The sequence below is a fragment of the Tetrao urogallus genome (assembly GCF_951394365.1).
Source record: "Tetrao urogallus genome assembly, chromosome: 1".
In the NCBI taxonomy this organism is placed as follows: Eukaryota; Metazoa; Chordata; class Aves; order Galliformes; family Phasianidae; genus Tetrao; species Tetrao urogallus.
The window spans coordinates 68,968,009-68,995,091 of NC_136813.1; the positions used below are offsets into that span (position 1 = coordinate 68,968,009).

Sequence of the window (27,083 nt, forward strand, 5' to 3'; positions counted from 1 at the left end):
CAACAAAGAATCAGTAAAAGTCTTCCATTACCTTACTCAAAATCAACCAATATTTTTAAAGCATAGTTGATCTTCAAGTGATTGTTAGGATGTTATGAAAAACAAAAACAAATAAAAGCAAGTGACAAGAGAAAAGGACAGTAGTAAATAGTCCAAATGCCTTCAAATTACTAGCTAAGGAAAAGCAGAATAGAAATAAAACTCTGCCATCAGTATTTCTACGGAAAACCTTTCTGCATTGAGAGACATGCCAAAGTACACATTTGCAGCTGAATTTTCTTTCCACTATCTTCATGAGATTATAAATTTAGAAGGGTAACATCCTAAATGTTTGAAGAGATTTTGCTATAATGTTAGCTCTGTCACATCATCTACTAACGCTCCTGAGAAAAAATGCTTTTACTATATCAGCATATACATCGTTAACTTACCTACTGTTTCCTGACTCTTTATCTACACTCCCTAAAAAATTTCTGGGACATCATTAAGGACAAATGGCCTACTACACGCTATTAACTCTTCATAATTTACAATGAAGCTATATAGAATATAAATTACTTAATGTAGTAACAAATTTAACTTTTTGTTTTCACCTTCAAGGCCCTACATTATCTTACCAACAATTATTGTATGTCTTGCTTTTATTTCCTCGTATTCCCTAGGCACCTTCTATCCTTTCACTTAATTACGTTCTTTATCTCCTCCTACTTTCAGTTGTGTGTCTAATATCAGGCTGACTTCTTTGTCTTGTACAATCTCCATGCACATATTCTTCATGTTTCTTCCAGCAGTATCTTTACAAATACACTTTCAGGAATCATCAGTACATTCTTTTCTCCCTCTCCTTCACTGAGCTATTAACTGAAATGTGTCTTATAACATTTTTCCTCCTTGCTGGACTAGAGAATAGAGTTGAAAGCTAATGCAGAGCTGATTGATTCAGTTCTTAACTCTATAAAAAATGCTAACTAATGAAGCCTGAGGAAAACTGAGGGAGAATACTTGCTGGTCCTCTAAAATAGGAACTTGGAAAAATCATTCACTATGAACATCCACAGCAATAACCAAATGCCAAACAATGTGGTGTGTAGTGGGGAACGAGTAGCTTCTACAAGGCATCTCTTGACTTCTTATAGTTTTACGTGGTTACATATATAACAGCACTCTATCGTTTGCCAAGATTAGATTCCATGCCTATCATCCAATAAACATGAATTTGATTTCTTTTTTTTCCCCCCTCATAGGTTAATGTGTATTTAAGGATCATTATGATGTAGATGGTGAGCAGCCATGGCACACAAATATCAGGAAACTTGGAGCATTCCAAGACTATTAATATTAATAGTATAGTAGAGTCATACATTATGCCTGAATCCTAGAACACCTGACTGTTGGACCCTCAGCTTTCCACACACATGCTCCATATAACTCATGGAAACGATGAGATTGTAATTTATCTGGTTATATTAAAATTATAAAACTATCTCCTCAAGGAAACAAGGAAACACTTAAAAAATCTGGAAGCATGTTTTGCTGAAGTTTAAGGAAAAAATACATCTTTGCAATGGAAATTTTCTTACTGAAAAATTAAAAATTTGCAATTCAAAGCGATCTTCAAAGAATAAGTCACAGCTAATTTTAAAGCTGCAAGTGAGTTCTGTGTGATGTACACTATCATTTGTCATCAAATAAAAGGTTCTGTTTGACTATCACTTTGGAAAACTGCATTATTGAAAGTGGAACGCAATAAGATATGGCACATACTATTATGCTTTTTACCCCTGGCAACTTTTGTTTTTTAATCTGTAAGAGCTCTGAGGCTCAGGACGATAGGTTGAAGTCTCTAATTTTTCTACTCTTTAGTCTAAAGGTGGAGGATCCAAACACTTTCTAGAGACAGCAACTGAACAGATTGCTACGACTGGATATGTGTTCAGGAGAAAAAGTACAATTTCCTAACAGAGGCAAATATTTTCTATAAAACAACATTTTCAGTAATGGATGAAATCTCATCTACTCAGCTAGTCAGAAATACCTTGAGGCTGTAAAGCAACTTCACTATGAAGTGAAGGATATTAATATTTCTAATATTATCAAATGCTACCATTTTAGAAAGTAACTATAGATTCATTTTAAAATAATCCTACTGCCCAGAGAATTATGGACAAGTATGCCTATATATTTAGTAAAGTCTACCATGACTAAAGTTGTGTGAGTTAGCTGGGATGAGAAATATTTGTAAGAAACTTATTCTGAGTAGTCAAATGGCAAATGAAGTAAAAAGGTCAAGAAGTTTATCTAATACATATTATATGGAAAAGAAATAAGTCATGTGCACATCTTGTTACATAAAGTTTAAGTATTAGACATAACTGTAGACAGCTCAATGAAATACCTTAGCTTGACAATAAAAACTGCACAAGTTACTACAAAAAAAGAAAGTAAATAATGCGGGTGATAGGTGTAAAAGGTCTGTCATTTTATTATACTGGCCCATAAAATAAGAGGCAGATGGTGGTATTGCAGTAGAAACTGAACCTTCCTGTCAATATTCTGTTACATTTTGTTGCTGTTTGACAAATGGCATTAGAGGGGAAGTCTGGCTAAATGATGTCTGACATGAAAGTGCATACAAAGTGAAGGTGTGTAATTGAATTCTCCCATGTAGAAAAAATTGTATGTGTTGACATTCACCGACATTTGCTGAATGTTTAAGGAATCCAAATAGTAGATGCCAGCATGGTGGGTGGTGCATTTCAGCAGTGGTAACAGCAATATGAAAGATAAGCCACGTTCTGGATGGCCATGCAGATTTTTACATGCATGGCACACAGGCTCTTGTTCATCACTGGCAAAAAATGCATAGCTAATGATGGTGACTATGTTGAAAAATTAACGCTTTGTAGCTGAGAATCTGCTCTTTCAAATAATTTTATTGTGCTCCTCGTATCTATTGTAGTTTCCATGGAAATAAATAAGAGACATTATTTTCAGAGCAACCTATGTACATATACAATGCTCTTCTCTGGAGCATTCTATGTACTCTGGGGGCACAGACATTACTCTGTGTTGAAAGTCTTTTGAGAGGAAGAGTGTGAAGAAATGCAATAAACGTATGGGGAAGAAAATTCACACACGCAAAACACAGATGAAAAACAATCTTTTGGACGGTAAGAGTCTGAACAGACTAAAAAGTGTTTTACTTGAGGAACAAGAAATAAGGATAGATGTTTGTAAGTACTTAAAATACCGATCAACTGCTTGTGTTTGTAACTCATAATGTAAGAAAGCTGACTTTGAGGAAGTAAGAATGTGAAACTCAGAAAAGGAAATGCAAAAGGTTTACAGAATTTATTGTCTCTGGTTGACAGCAGTATCAGGAGAATAAAGTAAAATGTTTAGTAAAAGTATTTTTTCTGTTTAAAAACAGTTTTCAATAACTTAGCACAGGAATAATAGAATATAGTTAACCTTCTTCAGCTAAAAGGGAATTATTATGCCTATAGTTTTAGCTGCCATCATAGATGTTATACTGTACAATGGGCACTGAATCTGAACATGGGCAGCAATTCTTATGTTCAGCGCTATTTTGACAAGAAATAACTATTCTTGATGGAATAGAAGGAAAGTATTTTCCACCATTACTTGGAATTGTTTTCCACTTCAAAACAAAACTACTTAATCTGACTGAAGGTAAACTTGGACTACTAATGTACTGGCTTTGAATCACGCTATTATTCAAAATAAAGAGATGACGAAATGGAAGTGTTAAGCACATATTTTAGCTGATAAACATGTCACTTCAGATATTCCATATGTTACAAGGAATAAATCACAATAATAATAATCTATCACAGTAATAATAAAAAAAAATCCCAAACATTCCTTTGTGGAGTATATTTTGAAATCATCTTTTAAGTGCACCTATTTGTGATATAGCAATCAGCCTTAGCAAGTACTTTGTCCTGTTTAAACTATAAATAATTTGCAAGTGTTAACTCATGATCCTGTACAAAGGCTTTCTGTAGACATGCCAAAAAACACAGACTTTGCCACAGAATAGAATATACAGAATCCTGCCAAAAATATCATCTCTCTGAATTACACCTTTATAATGTAACTTAAAAAATAAAAGAAGAAAGCAAACTCTTCAGTGCAATAAACACAACAAAGACTTTAGTCTTTCAAAGATTTCCAGAGATTTTCCCATGATAATAATTTTAAAAAGAGCAACCAAAAAAATACTGCTAACAATGCAATTCCTTGTTTCACTTGTTCCAAAAAAGCATTGTTACAATACGCTCTGGGGTGATTACAAAGGTAACCTGGAACACAGAGAGGATTAGCGTACTAGATCTTTTTGAAAGATAATTTCTTCATGCTTTCTGTAATGCAGAAGACATTAAAAAACATTTTTTGTGAAAATTTTTGTTAGCTGAAATTTAATTATTCAATGAATTACTATTTTTTTTCCTTTGGCATCTTAAAAAAAAATGCTCAGTCTTGAAAGAAAGAAAGATAAATCAGTGAGCAATTTTTTTTTTTTTTTTAACTACTTACTATGCATCCTTACTGTATGATGATATCCATAATTATTTCCCTGACACAATTAGTAATGCATCTTGAGTGACCTGCTAATCTGAATATAATGCTTTAAGAATTTGGAGTTATACTAATCTCTTTATACTTACACACTCACCTCACGTAGGAGCATAAAAGCCTGCAGAACATAATTTATTATTCTGCATCACATTTCATCAAGTCCCTTAGCAGCTGCTTGATACATTATCGAGACAAATGCAAGGAAAAAATATATATTCCTACCACCCTGCCCCTGAGTAGGGTACCCCAAAGACTAAGAGCCAATTATAATCTCTGTTTCTTCTTCCAATCAGATACGTTAAGTGAAAGTAAACCTTGACCAGGTTATTTTCTGTATGGAATTTCAATGACTTTTTCCATCTCCATAAGACAAATACAGCCATAAATAAACATGCAGCGCAGTAACAAGGGCAATGTCTGGAACACTTAAGAGCTAAATTACTTTCAAGCCATGCAACATCTCATTTCTCTTCCACAAATACATAATAAAGACTGCCAGCATGGGGGAGGGTGTATTTGTATGAGTACATGCATATATGAACACACATGCCTCAGGAGAAGAGGGAGGAAAAATAAAAATTAACCACATGAACTCAGAGCATGATAATTGAAAGAAAAAACAATAAAAAACAACCTCCCCCCCCAAACAAAACAAAACAAAAAAACACCCAACAACACAGACTACAACAAAAACCCTCACAATGTCCAAACAGTCTCTATTTTATATTCACAATACAATTAAATAAAAGGTCTATTATGAACTAAGGGAAAGGGTGCATGTGCATAGCAGATCTTTAGATGTCCTACATTGTAAGCTATGGTCAGATATCTAGCATTCTTTATATAACTACCATCAGACCTACGAAGCTGGAAGCTGAAGTTCAGCACAATGGACTTTACCATATTAGCCTGGAAGATGTAAATAAGGACTATACGCTTAGACTATTTAGAAGTTAAGGAAGGTGCAGGATTCAGCCAATAGATTGTCCACTACGTGAAAAGTATATTCCACTACAGTGCTGAGATCTTTGTATTCCAAGATGTAATGCTAATAGAAGCTTAACTATGTGATTTATACTTAAACTGTCTTTCTTCTGACACTATAATTTGTAGTCAGGATGAGCATTTTAGCTGAAAACTAGATTTCCGTTGATTTAAAAGCATTAATTTTAGAATTAATTTCCACCAGGGCAATATTAGCACAGTTTCAACAAACAAACAAAAAAATCTGCATGAAGAACTGGGAGAGAAAAAATTTTTTTTTCAGGACATGCGCTAAATTTATCTTAGCCATCCTATGGAGATGTCATTGCTGCACTTCCCAGTATTGTGTTTTCTTTACCAGTCAATGAGGGATTTGGTAGTTGTCTCTCTGTAGACAATGAAATACATAGATAACAAGATAATAAGCCAATAACACAAAAAAACGTGTTTCTTTATTTCAAAGATTGAATTCCTTTAATACTCATTAAAAGCACTAGCTTGCCCTTTTAAAATAATTTTTGGGGAGAAAGGAATTTGAATCAGATAAACTAGTTTCATGCCTTTGCCCACTCTAACCTGCAAGATAGAAATAAAATCCTAACTTGCCTCTTAAAAAACTCTTTGAGACCCCCAAGTTTATTTCTGGAAACATGCAGCTATGATACTAAAATTCTCCTTGTGTGATACTGTATCACCAGGCATGAACTAGTTATTCCAGCATGTAATTTAAAATGAATGGTGACTGTATGCTGTACATTTTAAATACAGTACTGAAAAAAAGTTCTACATGCTTAGAGTCAGAGTGTGTGAACATAAAAGAAAAAAGAGATGATTTCAGTAGATATGCCTGAGAATGGGATGATAGCCAGGTTCTAGAAGATTACAGGAAATATAACAAATTACACACATATCTAGAGCATACAAGAAATAATATAACAAGGAAGGAATAAGTTTTAATGGAGAATCTTTCATTAGTGATTATATAGTAAGATTCAGTTGATGAATCTTACATGATGAAGTAGTTACATATGTAGTTGATGTACATGTATATGTATATGTAGGTGATGTAGTAGTTACATGATGAAGTAGTTGCATATATATATAATTTCTATTAATAAAACAAACCAAAATATTAAAGGTATGCTCTTGATTACTTTGCATTGCCCTATAATCATTAAAATTCAAGAGCTATGCCAGCAACAATCCTAAATAATAAAATTAAAACCTGCTCAAATGCAGTCTGTAAATAAGTCTTCAGACATAGTGCAAAGTAAGAACAATTAAAGCTTTATGCATTCAGAAAAAATGTCATGGCCAGGAACATTCTGGAGAAAACAACAGCTGGTATATCCTGTTGTAAGTAGGTCATTCACTAGGGAAACACAAGAACTGGAAGACTGAATTGTCAATTTAAACAGTGATCTAGAGGCTATTTTTCGGATTTTTTTTTTTTAGGAAATAAAATTCAGTGTCCAAGACAAAGGCAACCTTCTCCACAGGTTAGCTTCAGAAGAGAAATGATGGTCCCAGATTTCTGCTACAACATCTATGGAGTCAACATTTCTTGATGGTTTAGGAGTGACCTGGGATGACTTTTCCAATTATGCTTTGCAAGCATGTAACCACAAGAGATATTTAGTTCCTGAGAAATAGACACAAGCTGTGACTATTGCTGGGCAATTTTGGACTCACAGAAAAAAAAAATATATATATATATATATATCTCACTTCTCAAGAAAGTATAGAGCAAGAAAGGGAGTCTCCTAATATGTTTTGGACATCATCTTGGCTAGAAGGCAGACAGCTGGAAATGTCCTGATCTCAAGTCAGCTGATACACTTTTTCAGACTTTATTTATTTTCTGCATGGAACAACCAAAATAATCCGGATACACAAATGCAGTGACATACTTCATTCATTTCTCACTCACACTCCATAAGCTAACAGTAATACAGTAACTGTCATACCTAACCTTAATCTGTCAAGGGAATGAATTCTGTTTTTGTTGTAAATCTGAGCACATACTGCTCATACTGTTGTAAATCTGAGAACATAGCACATACACAGGAGGACTGGTTCCAAAATCTTATGCAGAAAGGAGTGGATTCACAGCCCTGAGCCAGTTACTCAGTAGATCTGCCATCTCCCAGGAACTGGTGTCCCCATCACACAACCTCACTGCTACCAAGGAAGGGACTTTTCTATTTCATAAGGAATTTGGCCACTATGCAGCAAGGATAATAGAGACACTGAGAGACAGCAAAACACAGAATATTTTTTACTGGTTCCAATCTACTAACAGCTTTATCCAAATTCACCAGTATAGAAAAGTGACTTCAGAAAAAAAAAAAAAAAAAATGGTGAACAAAAGAAAAATTATCTGTCTTTCATCTAAAAAACTACCAGAATTTAGAAAGAATATTACACATTTTTCCCTCTTCACTCTGCAAGTGGCTCCTGGCACAAGATGTATTTGCTTCTCAACACATCTAGAACAATGGTAATATATACTACAAACATTACTACTTACCCCACTGACTGAAGTCTAATGCTTTGAAAGTCAGGTTTACTGAGATCATTATGGTCAGAGGTTATTCCACTGGAAAAAGCAAGTATCTAGCAATATGCTAAAAATAACTGGTAAAAACTGAGATTCCAAGAAGACGGACAACAGAGCATGGGTACGTCAAAATGACTTACAGCAGACATGTTCAACACGTGGGACAGCTAGTAATGTGCCCCATGCCCTGCCACCATGCCAACATATTCGTGGCTCTTCCCCCACCAACCAGTCCAGCCAAACAACTGAAACACCGGTCCAGGTCCAAGATAGTTCCTCTTCATTCAATGCATCTAAAAGGTTGGACACTTACATTATATAGATATTGGAAATAAATATTTGAAAGAGTGTTTTGGCTGAAGAAAAATTGGTACAAAAGGCCTAATTAAAAAAACTAGACTAGAGCAAAGGCTGAAGAGACAGCTAATTATGCATATTTGAACTACGCTGAAAAAATATCTATTTTCCTTTTAATGCTTTTGTTACTTCTAAAATAAAATGGCTCATTTTTGAATTGTAAGCACTCAGAAAAAAAGTATGTGTCAATTTATTTACAAAATGGAAAATAGGCAGACAAAATGACTAAAATATATGATTTCAACAGCAGGGATTCTAATTTACAGCTCAGTGCATTGCCTAGAATGACTGTTCATGCCTTTGTAATTTCTCTGTCTTATTTAGAGTACTCTTAATAAATTCAACTTCCAGATATACATAAAAAATAACAAAAATAATACTAATAAAATAACTCCTTATCTGAAAACCATAGTGACTGAAATACATCTACTATATGCACACAGTAGAAATGATTCATAGAAATGATTCAGTAGAGGGAAACAAAGAAGAAAGAAAAAAGGCGTAAGAAATAAAACTTGGTTTTTTATATTCTTTTTTACAGAAGTTCACAGAAATGATGTGGTATACCAGCTTTCTAAATCCTCTGCTTTCTTGTGCAATATAGACTAATATTGGACCAAAATCACAATGCCCTGAATTTATATTTATATTACTCTTTCATCATATCTTTTGTAAGATACAGCATCTCCAGGAATTTCATTTTGGGCTTCTTTTTTCTATGATATAAGAAGTCCACTGAGACTCTCAACTTCTAATGCCATTTAATCAGTCTGAAAAATTTTAATGAGCTCTTACTAGATCTGATGCAGAGAATATTCATAACTGTTAGATCGGTTAATTAATTTGAAATGGAATAAAATGCTAGGAAATACACTTTTAAATTAAGAGAGATTTAAATCATTTGGAATTTTTTTGACACACTGATTCTTCATGAGAGTTCCGACCCCTTATAGAAACAGAACAGGAACAGCTTTTTCCAGTCTTAATGATTCTAATATTGTCTAGTCCAGCTGTTAACTATCCCTACCAGGCCCATTAAACCATGCCCCTCAGTGCCACATCTACCCTTTTCTTAAAAAGCTCCAATGGTTGTGACTCCATCACCTCCACAGGAACCTGTTCCAATGCATTATGACTCTTTCTGAGAAATTTTTTTTTCCTAATATCCAACCTGAACCTCCCCTCACACAAATTAAGGCCATTACCCCTCTACTTTTCACCAGTTACATGGGAGAAGAGTCCTATCCCCACCTAACTACAACCTCCATTTAGGTAGTTGAAGAGAGCAATAAGGTCTCCCCTAAACCTCCTCTTCTCCAGACTAAACAATTCCAATTCAAATGGTCAAGTACATTGGTGTATGTTTTTGAAATGAAGTTGATTCACATATTCAGAATGAAAAGAGGAAAAAAGGTTTAGTTAACACTGTTTACATTATGACACATTCATTGCAAATTATTTCACTTTGCATTTCAAGACAACACAAATACCAGTTGGTCTCTGGGTGAAAACTTAGAACATGAAAGGCTGAAGAATCTTATCTACTCATTCCTTATATCTTTGCACACACCTTATTTTCTCAACAATCCTACAGAGAAATCAGTAATCACAGTCTAAAACACTCAAAGTTAAAAATTAGTATGCAATGCATTTCTGTAATGAAACTCCAAAACATCAGAATTCATGTTTCACTCAGGATAGACGAGAAGTGAAAAAAATATTTTCAGGAGAATGACAATTTTATTTGAAATAAAAGTGAACACATACTCTCACTACCAATTTATCTTTGAGATATTCTCCCTACAGATTTCTATTTCAGAATCAAGTTTGCAAAGTTATATATGAAGGAGAAACTAAACATTGCTACAGATTGCTCAAATTTACCATCTTTAAATCAGAAAACAAGAAATATGATCTCAGAGATTTAGATTGCAAAAGTAAATAGATGGATTAGAAAAAATATATACCCCTCTTTATCAAGAAGTATCTTCAATATTTAGCTAAATCAGCCAGGAAGGTGTGAAAAGTGAGCTGATCCATGTTTAAATAACTCTTTCTAAACTTTGAGTAGTGAAGTCATATTTGAAGATTTATTCAGAGAGGAAAATCACTGAACTTTCCTATGAACAGCACTATGCAGTAAATCAGAGTAATCTGCATTACAAATATTATAATGCAGTGAAGGGGAATAAGACTTTCCAACAAACTTAAACAATATAAGCACCACTGGGTGGGGGGTTGGGAAGACATTGCTGATTTTTCAAAAATTCTTTAAAATCCTAATCTAAATATTTATAATATTAAAAAAATTATTCGGGCAATTTGTTCCATCCCCTCCTTACCTTCTCTGGAGGTGCAGGAGGGTGAAATCTCTTTGCACAAACTAGAAATGCATCAGGCTGTGGCTTGCCACCCTTCACCTCAGGGTCATCTCCCAGCACAATATGATGAAAAAGATTGAAGAAGTCTTTGTGTCTGGATGTTTTCATCTGAAATGTCACTTCAGCTGAGCTAGTGGCAACAGCTATGGGTATGTTGTGTTTGTGTAAATGTTGGATCAGTTTATTGACCCCTGCAAGACAAATAGATATGTACATTTTATTCTATATTTATATATACATATTTGCAGTTATATGTATTAAAATTTCTGCCTATTTATGACATATTTAGCAATATTTCAAAAATGTTGTCTAACTGAATTTAACAACCTATTCTGACTGGTTAGTATCAAAGAGATTTCTTGCTATATCTGGAAAAGTTCTTGTTCCATCAAAGAATATTCCTTTAAGTATACAATGATTCCGACATCAAATGATGATTTTCTCAAAATATGCTGAAAATAACTTCAAAGCCATTGCATTTATATGCCCATAAGAAGCTTACTTGATGTCCTCAACTCTATAAGCATTTATTATTTCAAACATATCTAGAGTTATGTTCTTGGAAAAAAAGAATAAATAAACAAATATCAAAGAAATATGCTCTTCTCACTGACTGGCACAGTCTTTAATTTTTGAAACAGTTATCCAACTGGTTTAAACCAGCCCCTAAGAGTGCTTAGTATTTTTTTTTTTTTACAATTACTAGATAAAGCAATTGGACAGAAAAGTGGAGCTGTCAATCACAGGTGTTAAAACCAGAGCTTTATCTATTGATGATGTGAACCCTGAGTAATGAACATCTTGACCACAATAGATAGAAATTTTAATCTGCTCCAATCTTCTAGCGAAGGTTAATGTCAAGAATGGTGAAAATACAGCAGCCACTGTAAGAAGGAAACACGCTTTGTTATTCAGTGCAAGTTTTGAATCTCCCATGCAAAGCCTTCAATGTTTCTTCATAGGAGCATTCTGAACACGATACCTCTCTTTAGACTGCTAATTATCTTCAGCCCTGCTGCTTCAAAGCTTCAGCTCATCTGTCAGTGCATGTTTACTCTACATTTCTACTGCAGGTAGCCAGCCACAGAAAAGTGCTGTTGCTGAAAGGTTATTTACTCAGGGTTCTCTCTGATATGCTCTCAGCACAGGTCATGATTTCAGTGCATAAACACGTGTGTATTTACCTTCACTTTTTGACTTTCCTACCTATAAGATAGCTGTACCTAACACCTTCAGAGAGCAAAGATTTACATTACTCAGAAAATATATTTCAGTAAAAATATATTCAAGTAATTATTTTAAAATTATATGTGCAAAAACAGCAAAATGGATTAGAAAAAAATATGGAGTTCACTCCCGTGCACTCACTTCCTAGTAGATAACACAGAGTATCAACACCCATCCACCACAGAGAGACCTATCTGTTAAGCTTCTTGGCACCATCCTCTATTCCTCCTACTGGATCAAAAGAAACATAGTTCGCCATTTTTTTCAGTATTAGTTATGGAAGACTTTCCTGATGTGGTATACATACAATTAAAAACCCAGGCCATACAGCATAATTTTTTTCTGTAATAACATCAGGAAGAAACATCTTACATTGTCATGATTTGTTTCCAAACATACTCTTTTCATTTTAAATAACTAAAAAGATAAATAATATTATTTCTTCTATCCCCTTAAATATTAAGTTTTAGAAGAGACACAGATACTTACTATATTTCTGGGGTAACAGTTACACAACGATGACTATTGGAAAGAAGATTAGGTGAAAAGAACTGTACACTAAATTGAGATACGTGAGTTGAAAGTAAGAAGGATCAACTTTAAACATCAGCATGTTTAAAAACAGAGAAATCACAAACGCCAATGAAATTAGAAACTTTTGGGGAAAAATAAATACAAATAAAACCTAAACCAATAGGAAAAAATTATTACTCTTGAGACTACAGATATATTTTCAACAAATATTTTGAACAACAAAACCCTTTGGCTAATTATCACACTTCGCTTTTCAGTGACCAATACAAACAAGAAGTACAAAAGTTCAGGAACTCAGATTCCCTTCCTTCTGTTCTCCAGGCACAGCCCTAGCTCTCAGCCTCTCCTCAAAGGGAGGTGGTCCAGCTCCTTGATTGCCTTGGTGGCCCTGAAGTATTCCCTCCAGTACCTCCATGTCTCGCTTTGTACTAGGGGCCTCAGAACTTGACACAACAGCATCATCAATGCTGAGCAGAGGGGAAGAATCATTTTTCTGGACATACTGGCCATATTTTGTTTGTAGGGATGCCATTCAGAGGGACCTCAACAGGCTTGAAAGGTGGGACCAGGTGAACCTAATGAGGTTCAACACACAAAGTGCAAGGTTTTGCACTTGGGCCAGAGGAATCCCAGGCATCCATACAGACTGGAAGGAGCAGTCCTTGAGAGCAGCCTTGCAGAGAAGGACCGGGGGGTCTTGATAGATGAAAATCTTAACATGAGCCAGCAGTGTGCTCTTGCAGCTTGGAAAGCAAATGGTATCATGGACTCTGTCAGAAGAAGGGTGGCCAGCAGGGACAGGGAGGTGATTGTCCCCCTCTACTCTGCTCTTGTGAGGCTCCATCTGGAGTACTGTGTCCAGGTCTGGAGCCCAGTCTGGAGCCCCCAGTACAAGAAAGACAGAGAGCTGTTGGAGAGGGTCCAGAGGAGGGCCACAAAGATGATCAGGGGACTGGAGCACCTCCCCTCTGAAGACAGACTGAGGGAGCTGGAAAAAAGAAGGCTGCAGGGTGACCTCATTGCAGCCTTTCAGTACCTAAAGGGAGCCTACAAACAGGAGGGGAATCAACTCTTTTGAAAAGGTTGACAACTGCAGGACAAGGGGAAATGCTTTTAAATTGAAGGAGGGAAGATTTAGGTTGGATGTCATGGGGAAGTTCTTTATTATGAGAGTGGTGAGGTGCTGGAACAGGCTGCCCAAAGGAGGTTGTGGATGCCCCATCCCTGGAGGTGTTCAAGGCCAGATTGGATGGGGCCCTGGGCAGCCTGGTCTAGTATTAAATGGGGAGGTTGGTGGCCCTGCATGTGGCAGGAGGGTTGGAGATTCATGATCCTTGAGGTCCTTCCAACCCTGGCCATTCTGTGATTCTGTGATTCTATGCAGACAAGAATACCAGTCTTCCCAGGTTTGTGTCATCTGCAAATTTACTGAAGGTGCACTCCATCCCAACATTCTGATAATTAATGCAGGACTGAGATACTTTGCTCACTATTGGCCTCCAACTAGTCTTTGCATCACCGACCACTACCCTCTGATTCTGGTTGTCCCCCCAGTCTTTCTGATCCACCTCACTGTCTGTTCATCCAACCTATGCTTCAGTAGCATCTCTATAAGTCTTAGACTGTATTGAAGCTCACTGCTTACCTCTTTAGTTATGACTGAAATGGCATTATTCATTATGATGTGAAAATTAATAATACATTTGTAACACCCAAAACCTAATTAAATTAAATTATGCCTCGAATAAACAGTGGCATTGTTAGTGACCAATTCTTTCATGACCATAACGATGTACTCTATCTCTCATCCATCTCTGTGTGCCATCCATATACTAATGACATCCAATTAACTGTTTAACTGTTATGCAGTCCCCTGTAATTCCAGAGTTTATCTACACTATATAGCCAATGCTAATATAACTGCGCTTGAAAAGTCTTGTAGCTGAGATGTAGCATATTCTGTGGAAGAAACAACATGGCTACAGACTTTTTTTAGAGAATGATCTCGATCAACAGATTTTTGCCCTGTGCACTGAAATTTTTGTTGGAAGAGATATACAGATCACCATGTACTTTTTTCACATAACTTGCCAGCAAATTATGAGCACAAATACAACTTCACTCCCTTCTTGCTGACCTTCAGCACCCCAAGAAGTTCTTCAAATACATCACACAGTGTTGCTCCTCATTCACTGTGCCAGAGACAGCTTTCTACTCATACTAACAGCATGAGTGTAGAGGACACCTGACCTCTGGGTCACAAAAAACAAGGCACTTTAGACACCCACACTCAAGCCTACAAGTGACACAGAAGAAGTAGTCTGTGAGGCTTCAATGGACATTAGAAAGAAAACATTCACTTCTGAGAAAACTTCTGAGTACTTCTGAGTACTTCTTCTAAAGAAGAAGTACTTCACATGTTTAAATTAACTATGTACATGCATTATGCTTGTCTTGTATGATTTATGGACAGTTGTGAACAAATAGAAATCTTAAATATAGTTTATGTCTAGAAAGACTACTCTTCCTTTTAAAAATAATTTACAGTTACTGTGTTAAATGTAACATCAGATCCAAATCAAAGCTTTTCAAGATTTCATCACTCTTTTTAATCAAAGAAAAGCTAATGTTGCCACTCAGGGTTTAGTCAAGTTGATTGGATTTTTAGCCAATTCAACAATAATCCTTTAAGATCTTAAAAGCAATTTACAGTAAAAATCTCAACTGCAACAAAGCATAAAAAGTACTTAAAGAGAAAATAAATCTTACTGAGAACAATAAAAGCCGACTGTTCACGTATGCCACAAACTGATTTTAAAATATTTTTATGTGCTAAAAGAGTTCCAAGCCCATCAGAACAGTGCTATTCATTACCAGCACATTCTTTATCCTCAGGTGAATTCAGTATTGCTGCTATGATGGTGATAGAGTGATGGAGGTGGGACTACGCAACACTTGGTGTAATTGCCACGAATCTCGTGAGACTGTGGAAATATATCTCTCATATCCACCTGTTTCGTTTTTGTTCCGAGACATCATTTTTTTTTTAAAAAAAAGCTATTTGTAATGGTACGTTATCTTTTCACTGAGTTTCAGAAGTATAGATGGAAACTAATAACCTACTCCTCATCTGGAAAAATAATTGGCTATAATGAAGAATTCTATCTTCTCATCTTACTTTTCTCTAAAGAGCACCAAAGATTCTTCTAGAGCCATTGGGTCTCCTTGTTTATCAAGCCATTAATTTTGTCATAGTCTAGGCATTCTGACACAGGTAAGCCCACGGGAAAAAAAAAAAAAAAAAAAACCCTGCTAAATTTTACATAATTTGAAATCTCTCTCAACTGTATTTATGACTTCCTGGTAAAAGCATTTTGGGGTTGCAGCTCTTCAGGACTTACTGCAAAGGCCAAATGTTTGAAATCAGCCAAACAGACATGATCACTCCCAGTGTGCAGCAGTTAATTGATAGATGGTTTGGAGTTATAGGTTCATTGAATCCAGAACGGACTCACACACACAAAAAAAAAAAAAAAAAAAAAGTTTTTAAAACAATAATATCAAGGAAAAGAAAACATGGTAGGAAGTCTGTTTAACTCTAAAGGGCACAGATGCTGATTGAGGAAATAATAACTAAGCAAACTAAACTAGAATGCTGGTTGACTAGAACTGTTATGATTTAAATAGAAAAAAAGAAGACATACAGCTCTAGAATAAGTTCTTATTGAAACCTGTACTAATTCTCTTCTTGTAATTTCTAATTCACTTTATTCAGTAAGTGAATAAACTAAGCTTTGAAAATATCTACTCCAGACTACAAGAGATAGTCTGAACAGGAAGATGGTTTCCACTTCACATTCTGCAATGGCTGAAAAGGAACTGCAAAGGAAAAAATCCCAGTTCTCAGAAAGATGACCCAGGAGGGGAAAATTTCTGAAAAAAGCACACCACCACACAATCCTCAAGCATCTGTGCTTTGTAATGATGCTGAACCAAAAAAAAAGGAGACAAGTATGAAAGAACAGCATTAATTTCTTAACTTTGACATGGCAATAGTACCTACTGACAGCTGTGTAACTTGGAGGTAGATTTTTCTGGCTGTGCATATATTCTAGGTTTATGTTAACAATACACCCGTAGATTCTCTTCTCATTGTAGATTAAAACTCTGTTTGACTAGAATTTGATACATTGAGGCTTGCTGGTCAGCCTAGCTATATCAAAATCTTGCAATCTGCACCTTCAGATACTAGTATCTTTGAAAGCTTTTATGCTGAGGCATGGCTTTGATACATACTGTCCAACAACACTTCTATACCATCCCTAACCACCAATAACATAACTGTCAATTACTTGATTGGGAATTAACAGACTTATCACTGCTAGAAATAATGCATACCATTAATAAATATGATATTAAGAAATAAATATGATGCATACATATTGCATCATTCCGTACTGTTCTTTATCAATCAAAATTCAAATCTTATTTCCCAGAAAAAATTGTCAAAATAGATTGAAATTAGAATGCCACCTGCCTAATAGCTGTCAAGTTGACCAGATAGAGGCTCGTCATGTCAGAATAACCTTACTCCTTCCAATATCAAGACAATTAACTTTTACTTTCCTGTATTTCCTGATTACAATCTGAAACACCAGATTAGTCAGAGAACACTGTAAACCTAAAATGTCACCATTACCTTACATCTTAGACAACACCTGCATGATGTTCATTCTTAATTAAAGAATATTAAAAAGCAGCAGAATAAATCCATGAGGCTTATATTAAACAATGTTCTCAGAAGATATAAAAGTACATGAGAAAGGTATCAATTAAAAAACTACAGCTATCAGAATGAAGCATAGGTTAGTCTTTAAATAAAATAAATACTAAGTAGCTAGTGCAATTTTTTTCTAGATTAATACCTAACATCAACCTGGTTTTCTTAAAATTCATGGCAATTCAGCTTCTATCTCATACAATGGTACAAAGTACAAATCCCATTGCTTCAGTGACCAAGCCTGCATTTGATCCTCACATTGGCATAAAGAATTAAGTATTTACATTAACATTAATTCTGCTTTAGAGAATTGTCTGAAGAAAATTATCCCATGTATACAGTTGAACTGAAAGAGTAACCAGTTGAACAATTCTGGCAATGATAAAAATGTCTACGTTTGCCTCAGTAAGAATTTTTCTTGATTCATCTATAATAGACAAGCAAGCCCAGAACTCATTTTTTGAAGTAAGAAACAGTGCAAAGCTTAATGTTTCCTTTGCTAATTTATTCTATCACCTCTCTGCATCTGTATTCAAGCTACTTCACTGACATTAACATAATCCCCAGCAAATATAGACTATTCACTCAGTGGCATCTACTACATGTGCTGCTCCATTAAAGTGACTCTCCTCTGTGATTTCTAACACTTCCACCACCGATCTATCTATCCAACAGTTTTTAAACCCAGACAAAGGTTTTCTTTGTCTTGCATGAGATAAATCTGCAGAAGTTTGACATAAAAAAATGAAAAAACAAATCCCTCCATCATTTTTGTTTACCTAGCAAGCTTAACTAGGCTTACAGTCTTAGTTGGATCTACATGTGAGAAAGGCACAGTTTCAAAAAAGCTGCATATAAAAAGCATCAGAGAGACATGCAGATAAGCTGGCTGAGCAGGAGATTCAAATTTTTAGTTACCTAAGCAAATACATATTTTCTTTCTGCTTCTTTTTATTCGGTTTTAACACATCACATGTTTTTAACAATTAACCTCTTAATGCCTTATGGGACTAGGTATAAAAAAAGGATCTAAAAATTAAAATGATATAATTAACGTTCTGCAGCAGTTGCCAGAAAACAAACACACAAACAAAAAAAACAAGCACACATTGAAAGAGAAAAAAATCTCTTTGGAATTGTTTTAGTGACATGCAGTGACTTCGTTTAAATACACATATATTTTTGTTTGTTTTTTTCATTTCTCCCACACTTCCTTTTTTCCCCCATAAATTATTGATATTTGCTCCAGGACTTATTCTTTTCTTTTTTTTTTCTTTTCTTAGAAAAAGTTAACAGCAGTCCTAGCTTTAAATATTGCTTATGTTTTTATGGATGAGGATTCTTCTCTAAGCATTCCACATGTAAATGTAATGGAATATAATGCATGAGTTTATATCATAAATGAGATTCATAAAAAAATAAAAATGGGCAAATACATTTAGCTGTACATCAAAAAGAATATCTGTGCTTAAAGTTGGACTAGAGAAAAATGACTTGCTGTGTTACACAGTTGCCAGTAACCATTCTAAAGAATTCCTAGTTTATGAAACTGAACTTGGGCATATTCACATTGCTTTTTATTCTGTACTTAAAACACATAAAGAGCAGCTGTTTCAAGTAAATAAGAAAAAAAAAAAAAATCAGTACTTTTAACAGACAAAATATCTTTCACAAGTAACAGATTTGAATAAAACTTGCTAAAGCAAGAGAGATGAAACTGAGTCTCTAAGAGGAACTTTTACTGACATCAGATTAAAAAATCCTACTTTGGCTAGCAAATAGATAATTCCATAAGCAGTTTATAAATACTAAAGAGAAGCATACCTGGCATCAATTCAGCTGTATGGAATATCTTCTCCTGCTTCATTTTACTTTCATGTAGTAACTCCTCTTTGCTTATTGGAAGATCTAGAACATCTCGAATAATCTGTGCCCCTTCTAGTGCTTTTTTACCCATGACTAATGATTTTATATCCCAAGTATAGGTCTTTCCAAAACGCCCACATATCTCTTCGAATACCAATGTATAGAGACGTTCAGTATCTGCCAAAAAACAAAGAAACAAAAAAAGAAATAACAATAGATTACAAATACATGCAGCCAGTTGACCAGCCAGTCTTAACAAACAGGATAGTGTAAATGATCATATAGCACTCTTCCAGGAATAAGAAAGTATACTGTCTCACCGAGAGAAAGCCAGCCTTCTATGATCACTTCAGATATATGTGGGTCCTTCAAGCTGTCCCTTCTATATTCAGAAAAGGTTACTGAGGTTTACAACAAAGAACTATCTAGACCTATTCTTCCATCAACTTTCTTTTCCATTGGCAGTTTACATTACAGGTTAGCAACCACTGACTTAATTAAAATGCTGTACTTATTCCTTGAATGGGAAAGAAAAGAAAGGAAGGAAATCTGGTTCTCAGGGATGTCATTACATATTCCATGTAAATTGGGGAAAAAAAATTAATTATTTAAGAGGATCTTTGAACGGAAGCTTCAGAGTGCTTTCAAAAGACACTACAGTCATTATTATAGTGCTGCTGGCATATCTGCATTTACATGTGATTACTCAAGCAGAACACACCTACTTGATTTCATGGATTTCCAAGGGGGTTCTGGCAAGAGTAAACTTCAGGCTGAATTTTGCCAGTGAAAGGTGTTTATTGTTTCAAAACTCTTTTTTTTTTTTTTTTTTTTTTTTTTTTTTTTTTAAATAACAGTATACAATCCTTCCTGTCTTCTCCATATGATAAATCATTGAAGGAGGTCAATAACGTTTACTTTGACACCACACAGAGGAAGAAAAGTCCTTTTAGCTCTTGATTTCATTTTTGAAGATCCTGAACAGTGGTATTTCTACCAGACTGTTTATCTTTTTGAGTTGTCTCATTTGAAACAAAACTACTGTTGTTACCCATCCTTTAATTTCCTTCTCATGCATTTTTTTGCCTTCTGTACCTCTAAAGGACTGCTTATTATTATCATGTTAGCAGTGAAAGACAAAAGTAATTTAAGAAAGTAGCTGCATTTATGACATTTATCTAGAGAGATCAGGGACTTATCTTGTCACCATATCTTTTGCTATGCAAAAATATTTTTATAGGGAAAATAAAATACTGAAATTATTCATGGGCACCTTGCCTTACTTTCTGAATACTTAGGATGTAAGCAACAGCATTTAAATTGTAAGACAATATACATACTATGAAAAAGACAATGAAGAAAGAAAAGCAGAGCCTACGGCTACAGTATACCCAGTGACCTTCCTCTGCAGTCTGACAAATGCTCACTGCTTAACCTAGTAATCTGCTTGTCCCGAGATCAGCAGATGGTTCTGATCTGAAATCAAATGAGAAACATCACTGCACCTATATCATTGTGTGACCACATAACAGTGCAGAAGACACGCATTGCTGCCTGCCAGAACAATCTCTTTCATCTTTTCCTTCAATAACCAGAAAAGATGTTGACCCAAAAGAAAAGTTAGAGAACCAGTGCACCTGTCTGCTCTGTTCAACAGGGTAGCAAACTATTTATAAAAAGTTCTTTGCACAAATATAAGAGAAAAATAATAACAGCTGATGTACAAATGCTTCTCAGCCAATCATACTTAATGGGAAAATGTTAGGAGTAACCTACAAAGTCATAAAACACACATCAAATGCATCACACTATGCATCTGAATCAGAAGAAACACAACTGGCTTGGCATTAAAAAGCGATAAGCTAGCTAGCACCAGGAAAAAAAAAACAAAAAACCTTGTTTGCTTTACACTGCCAGGTAATACACTGCCAGCAAGCTGAGAAGGTGAGTTAAGAACAAAACGACTCAATTTTCACAGTTCTTTCCTTCTATTTCTCAGATGTATTGATTTTTCTTGTACATCATTTAGGGTCAACTGTTGACCCTAAGTTGAAAATTGAAACTGAAAATTAATCCTCATCTTATTAAGCAACACACAGCAAACTATGCAGAAATAAAACGAAACAAGGAATTAAAAACCTAGTTGCAGAGCAAGGTGTTTTTTTTTTTCCTGTCTGTACAATCATTCCATTAATCTATTTGAAAGTGAATGACTCAACTGTATAGCTACTCAATTTAATAGCCTCCCGCATTTAAATATCACATGATATACTTGAGAACAAAATCTTGTCTTCTTAAATAAATGCTTAATAACGTCTAGATTACAGACTAAAAAACGTTAGATAATGGTGAAGTTCGCAGACCAAAGAGCACTTATAAACAACCTTGTGTCAAACCTATTAAAATAATTAAATATTATGCTACTTGCATTGCATTGGAAATTAGTTCTCTTGACGCCAATAGAAATAATAACTAAAAAAAAAAAAGGAAAAACTCTGGTCAGTATACAAATAATCATTCATATATTTAATTTAAATGTGAATTAGTCTAACTTGTGCTTAAAGCAACACAAATGCTTAAATAAGCAGATTATCAGAAAGCTTTCTTTCCTTCCCATTCTGTATTTCACTTGCTCAAACAGACATGAGCCACTACACAGCACAGAAAGAAAATATGAAATCTGGGAAATAGAAGTTAAACCCCAACTGCACACATACACCACACAATCTCCAATCACAATCTGAGAAGACTACTACTGGAAAAGACACAGGTTTTGGATAAGCGTAACAGCTAAGGACATGCAATCCTTTTGACTAAACAAACAAAAATCTGTATACCCCTCTTATAACCACACAGCAGTAACTAAATACCTACACAAATTCAAGTCTCCAAGTCTGGGAGATCTGAAAAAAGTAATCAATTGTGACCTGACAATACGGAGGACCAGCATGTTCTTTGGGGTTTCTTCTCAGACTGAGGGCTGTGGTTATAATTAGAGATTTATCATTGCATAAAATAATTAACAATCAGTGTAGGTTATTGTATATAATTTGTAGCTCTTAGCGTTGCCTATATTTCCACAGATTTTCTAAAATTTTGTGTTACATGGACCTTTCAGTCACCTGAATTCTTTTCAGATCCAAATTCCTATCAATCAGCATGCATTATAATCATGACCTGGAGTCAGATTTTACATAGAAAATCATGAGTCATTCAGTCCTTGGAGTAAGATACTGGTGGAGGCATCCTCGGCTATGGGACAGCATAGGCTTTGCTCTCTAGCAGCAATTCCAGCCTAAGTCCCACTTAGGGCTTGGAGCTGCCTGACTTTAAAACACCAGGCAGTGCTATGTGTATTTTCATGTTTCCCTGTTTAAAGACAGGGGTCACCACATCCTAGTGACACAGCAGCTGGGAAATACTAACACTGATGGGCTTAATCAGACATTGATTGGAGTCCCCCACACTTGAGTCTTGGTATCTCAATTGCACTTATCATTCTGACAGTGGGTGACCACACAGTTCTGTGGCCAGAGAGGAGAGGGAGAAGTGGACAGAGTTGTAAATTCACAGTCTGCTTACACAGTATGGATATTTACTCTACTACAAGCTAACCATATCACCGTATGTCAGGAACAGGAGAGACCCGTCATACACACAAGCTAAGCTAGGTTTTCGCCCAACTGTAACAAGAAATAATCCACAACAGCTGATTTACAAATTTTAAGTAAAGTCAGAAACTATTGTTGACTATAAAGAAATGACTATAAATGAAATGACTAAAGAAATTGAAGTTCAATTCAAGCACATCAATATAGGCATCTAGCGGTATCTTAATACGTCCAGACATCCATAGAGTCAATGAGGCCCATACCAGACTGCAAGAGTAGCTGGAGGTTTAGCCAGGTGCTATACAGCAACCCAAATTGTGATAAACATATATGTTTATGAAAGTGAATTTGACCCCAGCTGTTAGCTCACATTAGGAACATTTATCAAGAACACAGCAAAACACATGTGGCTGTGGTCTGTTCCAACAGGAGGAAAAAAAGCAAGATTTCTCAGCCCCTGAAATTGGCAGCAAATGTATTAACTTCAGCTTTATTGTCTCCTGCTTTTCAAAATAGTCTTAATATTTCCAATTGTCATTCCTTGGTGCATCTTTTACACAGACATCAACAGCATGATGCACTGCTCATCCACTAACCACAGTTCACTGCGAATGACTGACATGCATTCCCCAACCACATATCATCTTGCAGTCATTTTTATATCAATTGTTCTACACAAAAAGCAAAAGCATCCCCACTGATGCTGTTTACAGTGTGTAAAACCCAATCATAACAAATACAAATAAAGTGACAAGAATGACATAGGTGCCAGATTGCTCAGCTTGTGATTGAGCAAAAAAATTATGCTAGCATACGTACAGAAAGGTCTATAGGTCACTTGGCAACAGACACAGTGGAAGACATGGGTGTATGAGCTGTTCAAATCACTGCAGTCAGAATTAGAAGTGCAGGTCTACCTAGGTTAAGGATACAGCAGTCACCAATTCTTATCTAAACCTCAGTTTCACCACTGTTTACTTATACAACATGGCTTAAGACAGAAAATTATGATTTCGTGAATGAATTAGGAACTTTTTTTTTTTGTATGACTTCTGAATGTCTGCAAGTAATTTTATAACACATTTAAAATAATCTCCAGCTTATCAAGGAAATAAGGTTAGTACAAGTACATAAAAGTTTATCTTAGCTGTTCGTTTTGAGTTTGAATAAACTATCCAATCTTTGTTACAAATTCCCTTGATGCAATATATCTACGATTAATATTTAAGCTAGAAGTAAACAGAACTTCAATCCTATGAATTCAATGCTTTCTAGTAAGCCAAAATCAGATCCAGACTAAAATTGCCAAGATTTTTATTTTGATAGAGGAGAGAGAGCTTGTTAGGTAAAGAGGAAATTTTAATTCCAGAAAAAGGTTTATTATGTCCATAGTCATGAAGCATGTTTTTCTCTGTGTGTGGAAGAGAATCATCTTAAGTATTCAGTTAAGACAAATTCAAACTTGAATGGTCATTCTTATCACAATTTTGGCCCACGTATGAGAAAACCTCATAAGATTTTGTCATCATAAACACAGAATGAATTTACACATATTACTATGATTTTGCTTTCCTATTAGTATTTCACAATGCTCCTTCAAACCCCAGAGGATATGCAACAACATATGAACCCATGCAAGTGTTCATTTATGGCACAAAATATAATTATAAACCATAATATAATTATAGAAGTGGAAATGTTACTGTGCTAATTGTCACAAAGTTGCAAAAAACACAGTAAACAAGTGCTAACTTGCAAACACATATGTGCAGCTGCTGAAATGATAAGAGAAATGAGCATTCAAAAAAGTATGTAAGATTGTTCTTCTAGTTGTAGAAATAATAAAAGCATATTTATATTTTCTGTCATTTCTGAATATAAGGTAGCACAGGCCTTCCTTGCTTCCTTGTTCGTTTGTTTTTATTCTCCCATTACATCAACGGAAGTGGGAAAGAACACTGGATAGAAATGTAGTACTGGCAAAGTCAAAATAGTGACAGATTTCCCAAAAGAAAAACTAACTTTGTCAAGTCTTGTCAATTATCACATGCAAAACTCAATCCATAGTCCTCCAAGCTTCATGCCCACCTACACTGACATGCAAAATCATGAACTGACAGTCCTTTTCCCTCTCCAGCCTATTAAAGGTAGAGCTGATCAGCTCACTAATAGTTGAATTGTGCCAAGTCTATGAGACTCAGGAGCACAATTGCTGCAGCACTGCATAAAAGCCAGGGAACAAATGTCTGTTAGTAAGGGCTCTGTCTTCTAAAGAGATTCATCATCAAGCATACTGCTCTGCAGTATATCTCTCCCCACAAGCAGTACATGTGCTTCGCTTGTTTGATCACAAAGTTGGACCAGTACTTATAGACATGGATGTGAATATGAAACAGAAACACACATTTCCAAATGGTACGTGGACTATCACAGAGTTTATGAAATGTCACTGCCAAGATAAAATTTATATAAGTATCCACAAACCTTGCAAGATCCTATTGGTGCTTTTCATAAGCAGAAAAAGAATACAAAACCGACAGCCTGTGAACAACAAAGTTACAATAAGACATTCTCTTAAGCCAAGAAGTAATGCAAAATGCTATCCACAAAAAGTTTATCAATTACAGTTCCATCTCAAAAAAAAAAAAAAAAAAAAAAAAAAATTACTACAATGGCAAAATACTAATACCTAAAAAAAATTCAACAGCATTATAGGAACCAGTCACTGAAGTAGCAATAGTTTATTCCACTGAATAAACACGGTGTATAATTCATTCTCCATTCTTTTTCTGTCATTTAGCATTTCATTCAGATGGAATCTGAACCTTTCCCCTTTAGTTTCAGCACTCAAACAAGACGGACAAAAACAGCATAAACAATGCAAAAACCGTTAAGCGATATATATATAACTGACACTGGAACAAATCTAGAATTGCAAAACGGAATTCAAACCATCCAGAACCACTGGAGAATTAGAGATGAAAGTTCCTGAGATAACAAAACAACCATTAAAAGGGGAAAGAAGAATTAAGATTTTTGTTTCTAAATAATCTTTAGTAGACAACAGTCTTGTAATATGTCTTGCAGTTCCCTCCCAACACCTTTCCATTCATCCTTGCATCACTGAGAGAGCTAGCTTAAAAATGCAAAACTACAGCTATTTGTGATGGCTAAAAGCTGAAGAAAACAGCAGTGTAACAGCTGACCACAGAATCACTTACAGCAGCTTAGCAAGAGGATGGATGAGAAACGCAACAGAAATTGCTTTCTGCACAATAGCCTAGCAGTTACAGCACTAGTCCAGAAAATGAGATTGAACCTTTCAATCTATCCTTAGGATCTAAGCCAACTTCTCTAACATCTCAAGAGATTTTTGTTATATATGATGTGTGTATACAATACACGCAGAAACTGTTGTGGGTGAGGGAGAGGTGTTTTAAAGGCATCAGCTGCCTTTTAAACAATAAAACTTAGATGAGAGATAGCCAGTGAATCCAAATCAACCTGGAGCCTGTTGAATTAAGGGCACAAAGGGTTGTGGGTTGAAACACCTTAGCAAAGAGGGCCTCCAGAGGATTGAAGGAACAAGAATGTTCTATTCTTCGCTATATCATTTCCCCCCGTTGCTTCCAAATGAACTTGCTTATGAAAAAAATGAAACTATATTTGTCACCATACAGAGGCAATCATTTCAGTCACTGTCACAGAAAGAAATAAACACCACTTCTATGTGTGCTCAATCAAACAATTTGAGCCATGCCTCAATTTCAAGGCATGGGGTGTTGGTGTCCACAGCCAAGGAGGCTGAATCCAAATGCAATCTGCTCATGGAATCAGTCAAATGAAACTCTACTACAGTATCCAAGTTTTATAAACTTTGGACTGATCTACTTTCATAAGTACTAATAAGTTTATCTTATTGTAACTTAAAGCTTAAGGTTAGTAAAACGTATATAAAGATAACCAGGAAGCACTAAGTAATAGCTGCTTCAAAATCGTAAGGAGCAGTTTATTCTGTAAACCATTTTACATAAATGATAAACTGCAATTTCTGAAAGATAAAGAAAATGTAATGACTATAATTGCTGAAAATTAAAATTATTGCTCCGATTTGAGCAATGATTTGCAAATCATTATATTTTTGATTAGCACTTAAAATCATCGAAATGATCCATTATTCA

The 27,083-nt window shown here is 35.3% G+C and overlaps 1 protein-coding gene across 1 annotated transcript in view; it reads right to left on the minus strand.

Moving 5' to 3' along the window:
* PUDP (pseudouridine 5'-phosphatase) overlaps positions 1-27,083 on the minus strand; it is a gene marked incomplete at both ends in the record, with an annotated part of 61,364 nt that overhangs the window by 16,699 nt on the left and 17,582 nt on the right. Inside the window, 2 exons of the mRNA XM_079540816.1 lie at positions 10,846-11,075; positions 19,250-19,468. Coding sequence (XP_079396942.1) covers positions 10,846-11,075; positions 19,250-19,468 — 449 coding nt within the window. The remainder of the gene's footprint in view (positions 1-10,845; positions 11,076-19,249; positions 19,469-27,083) is intronic.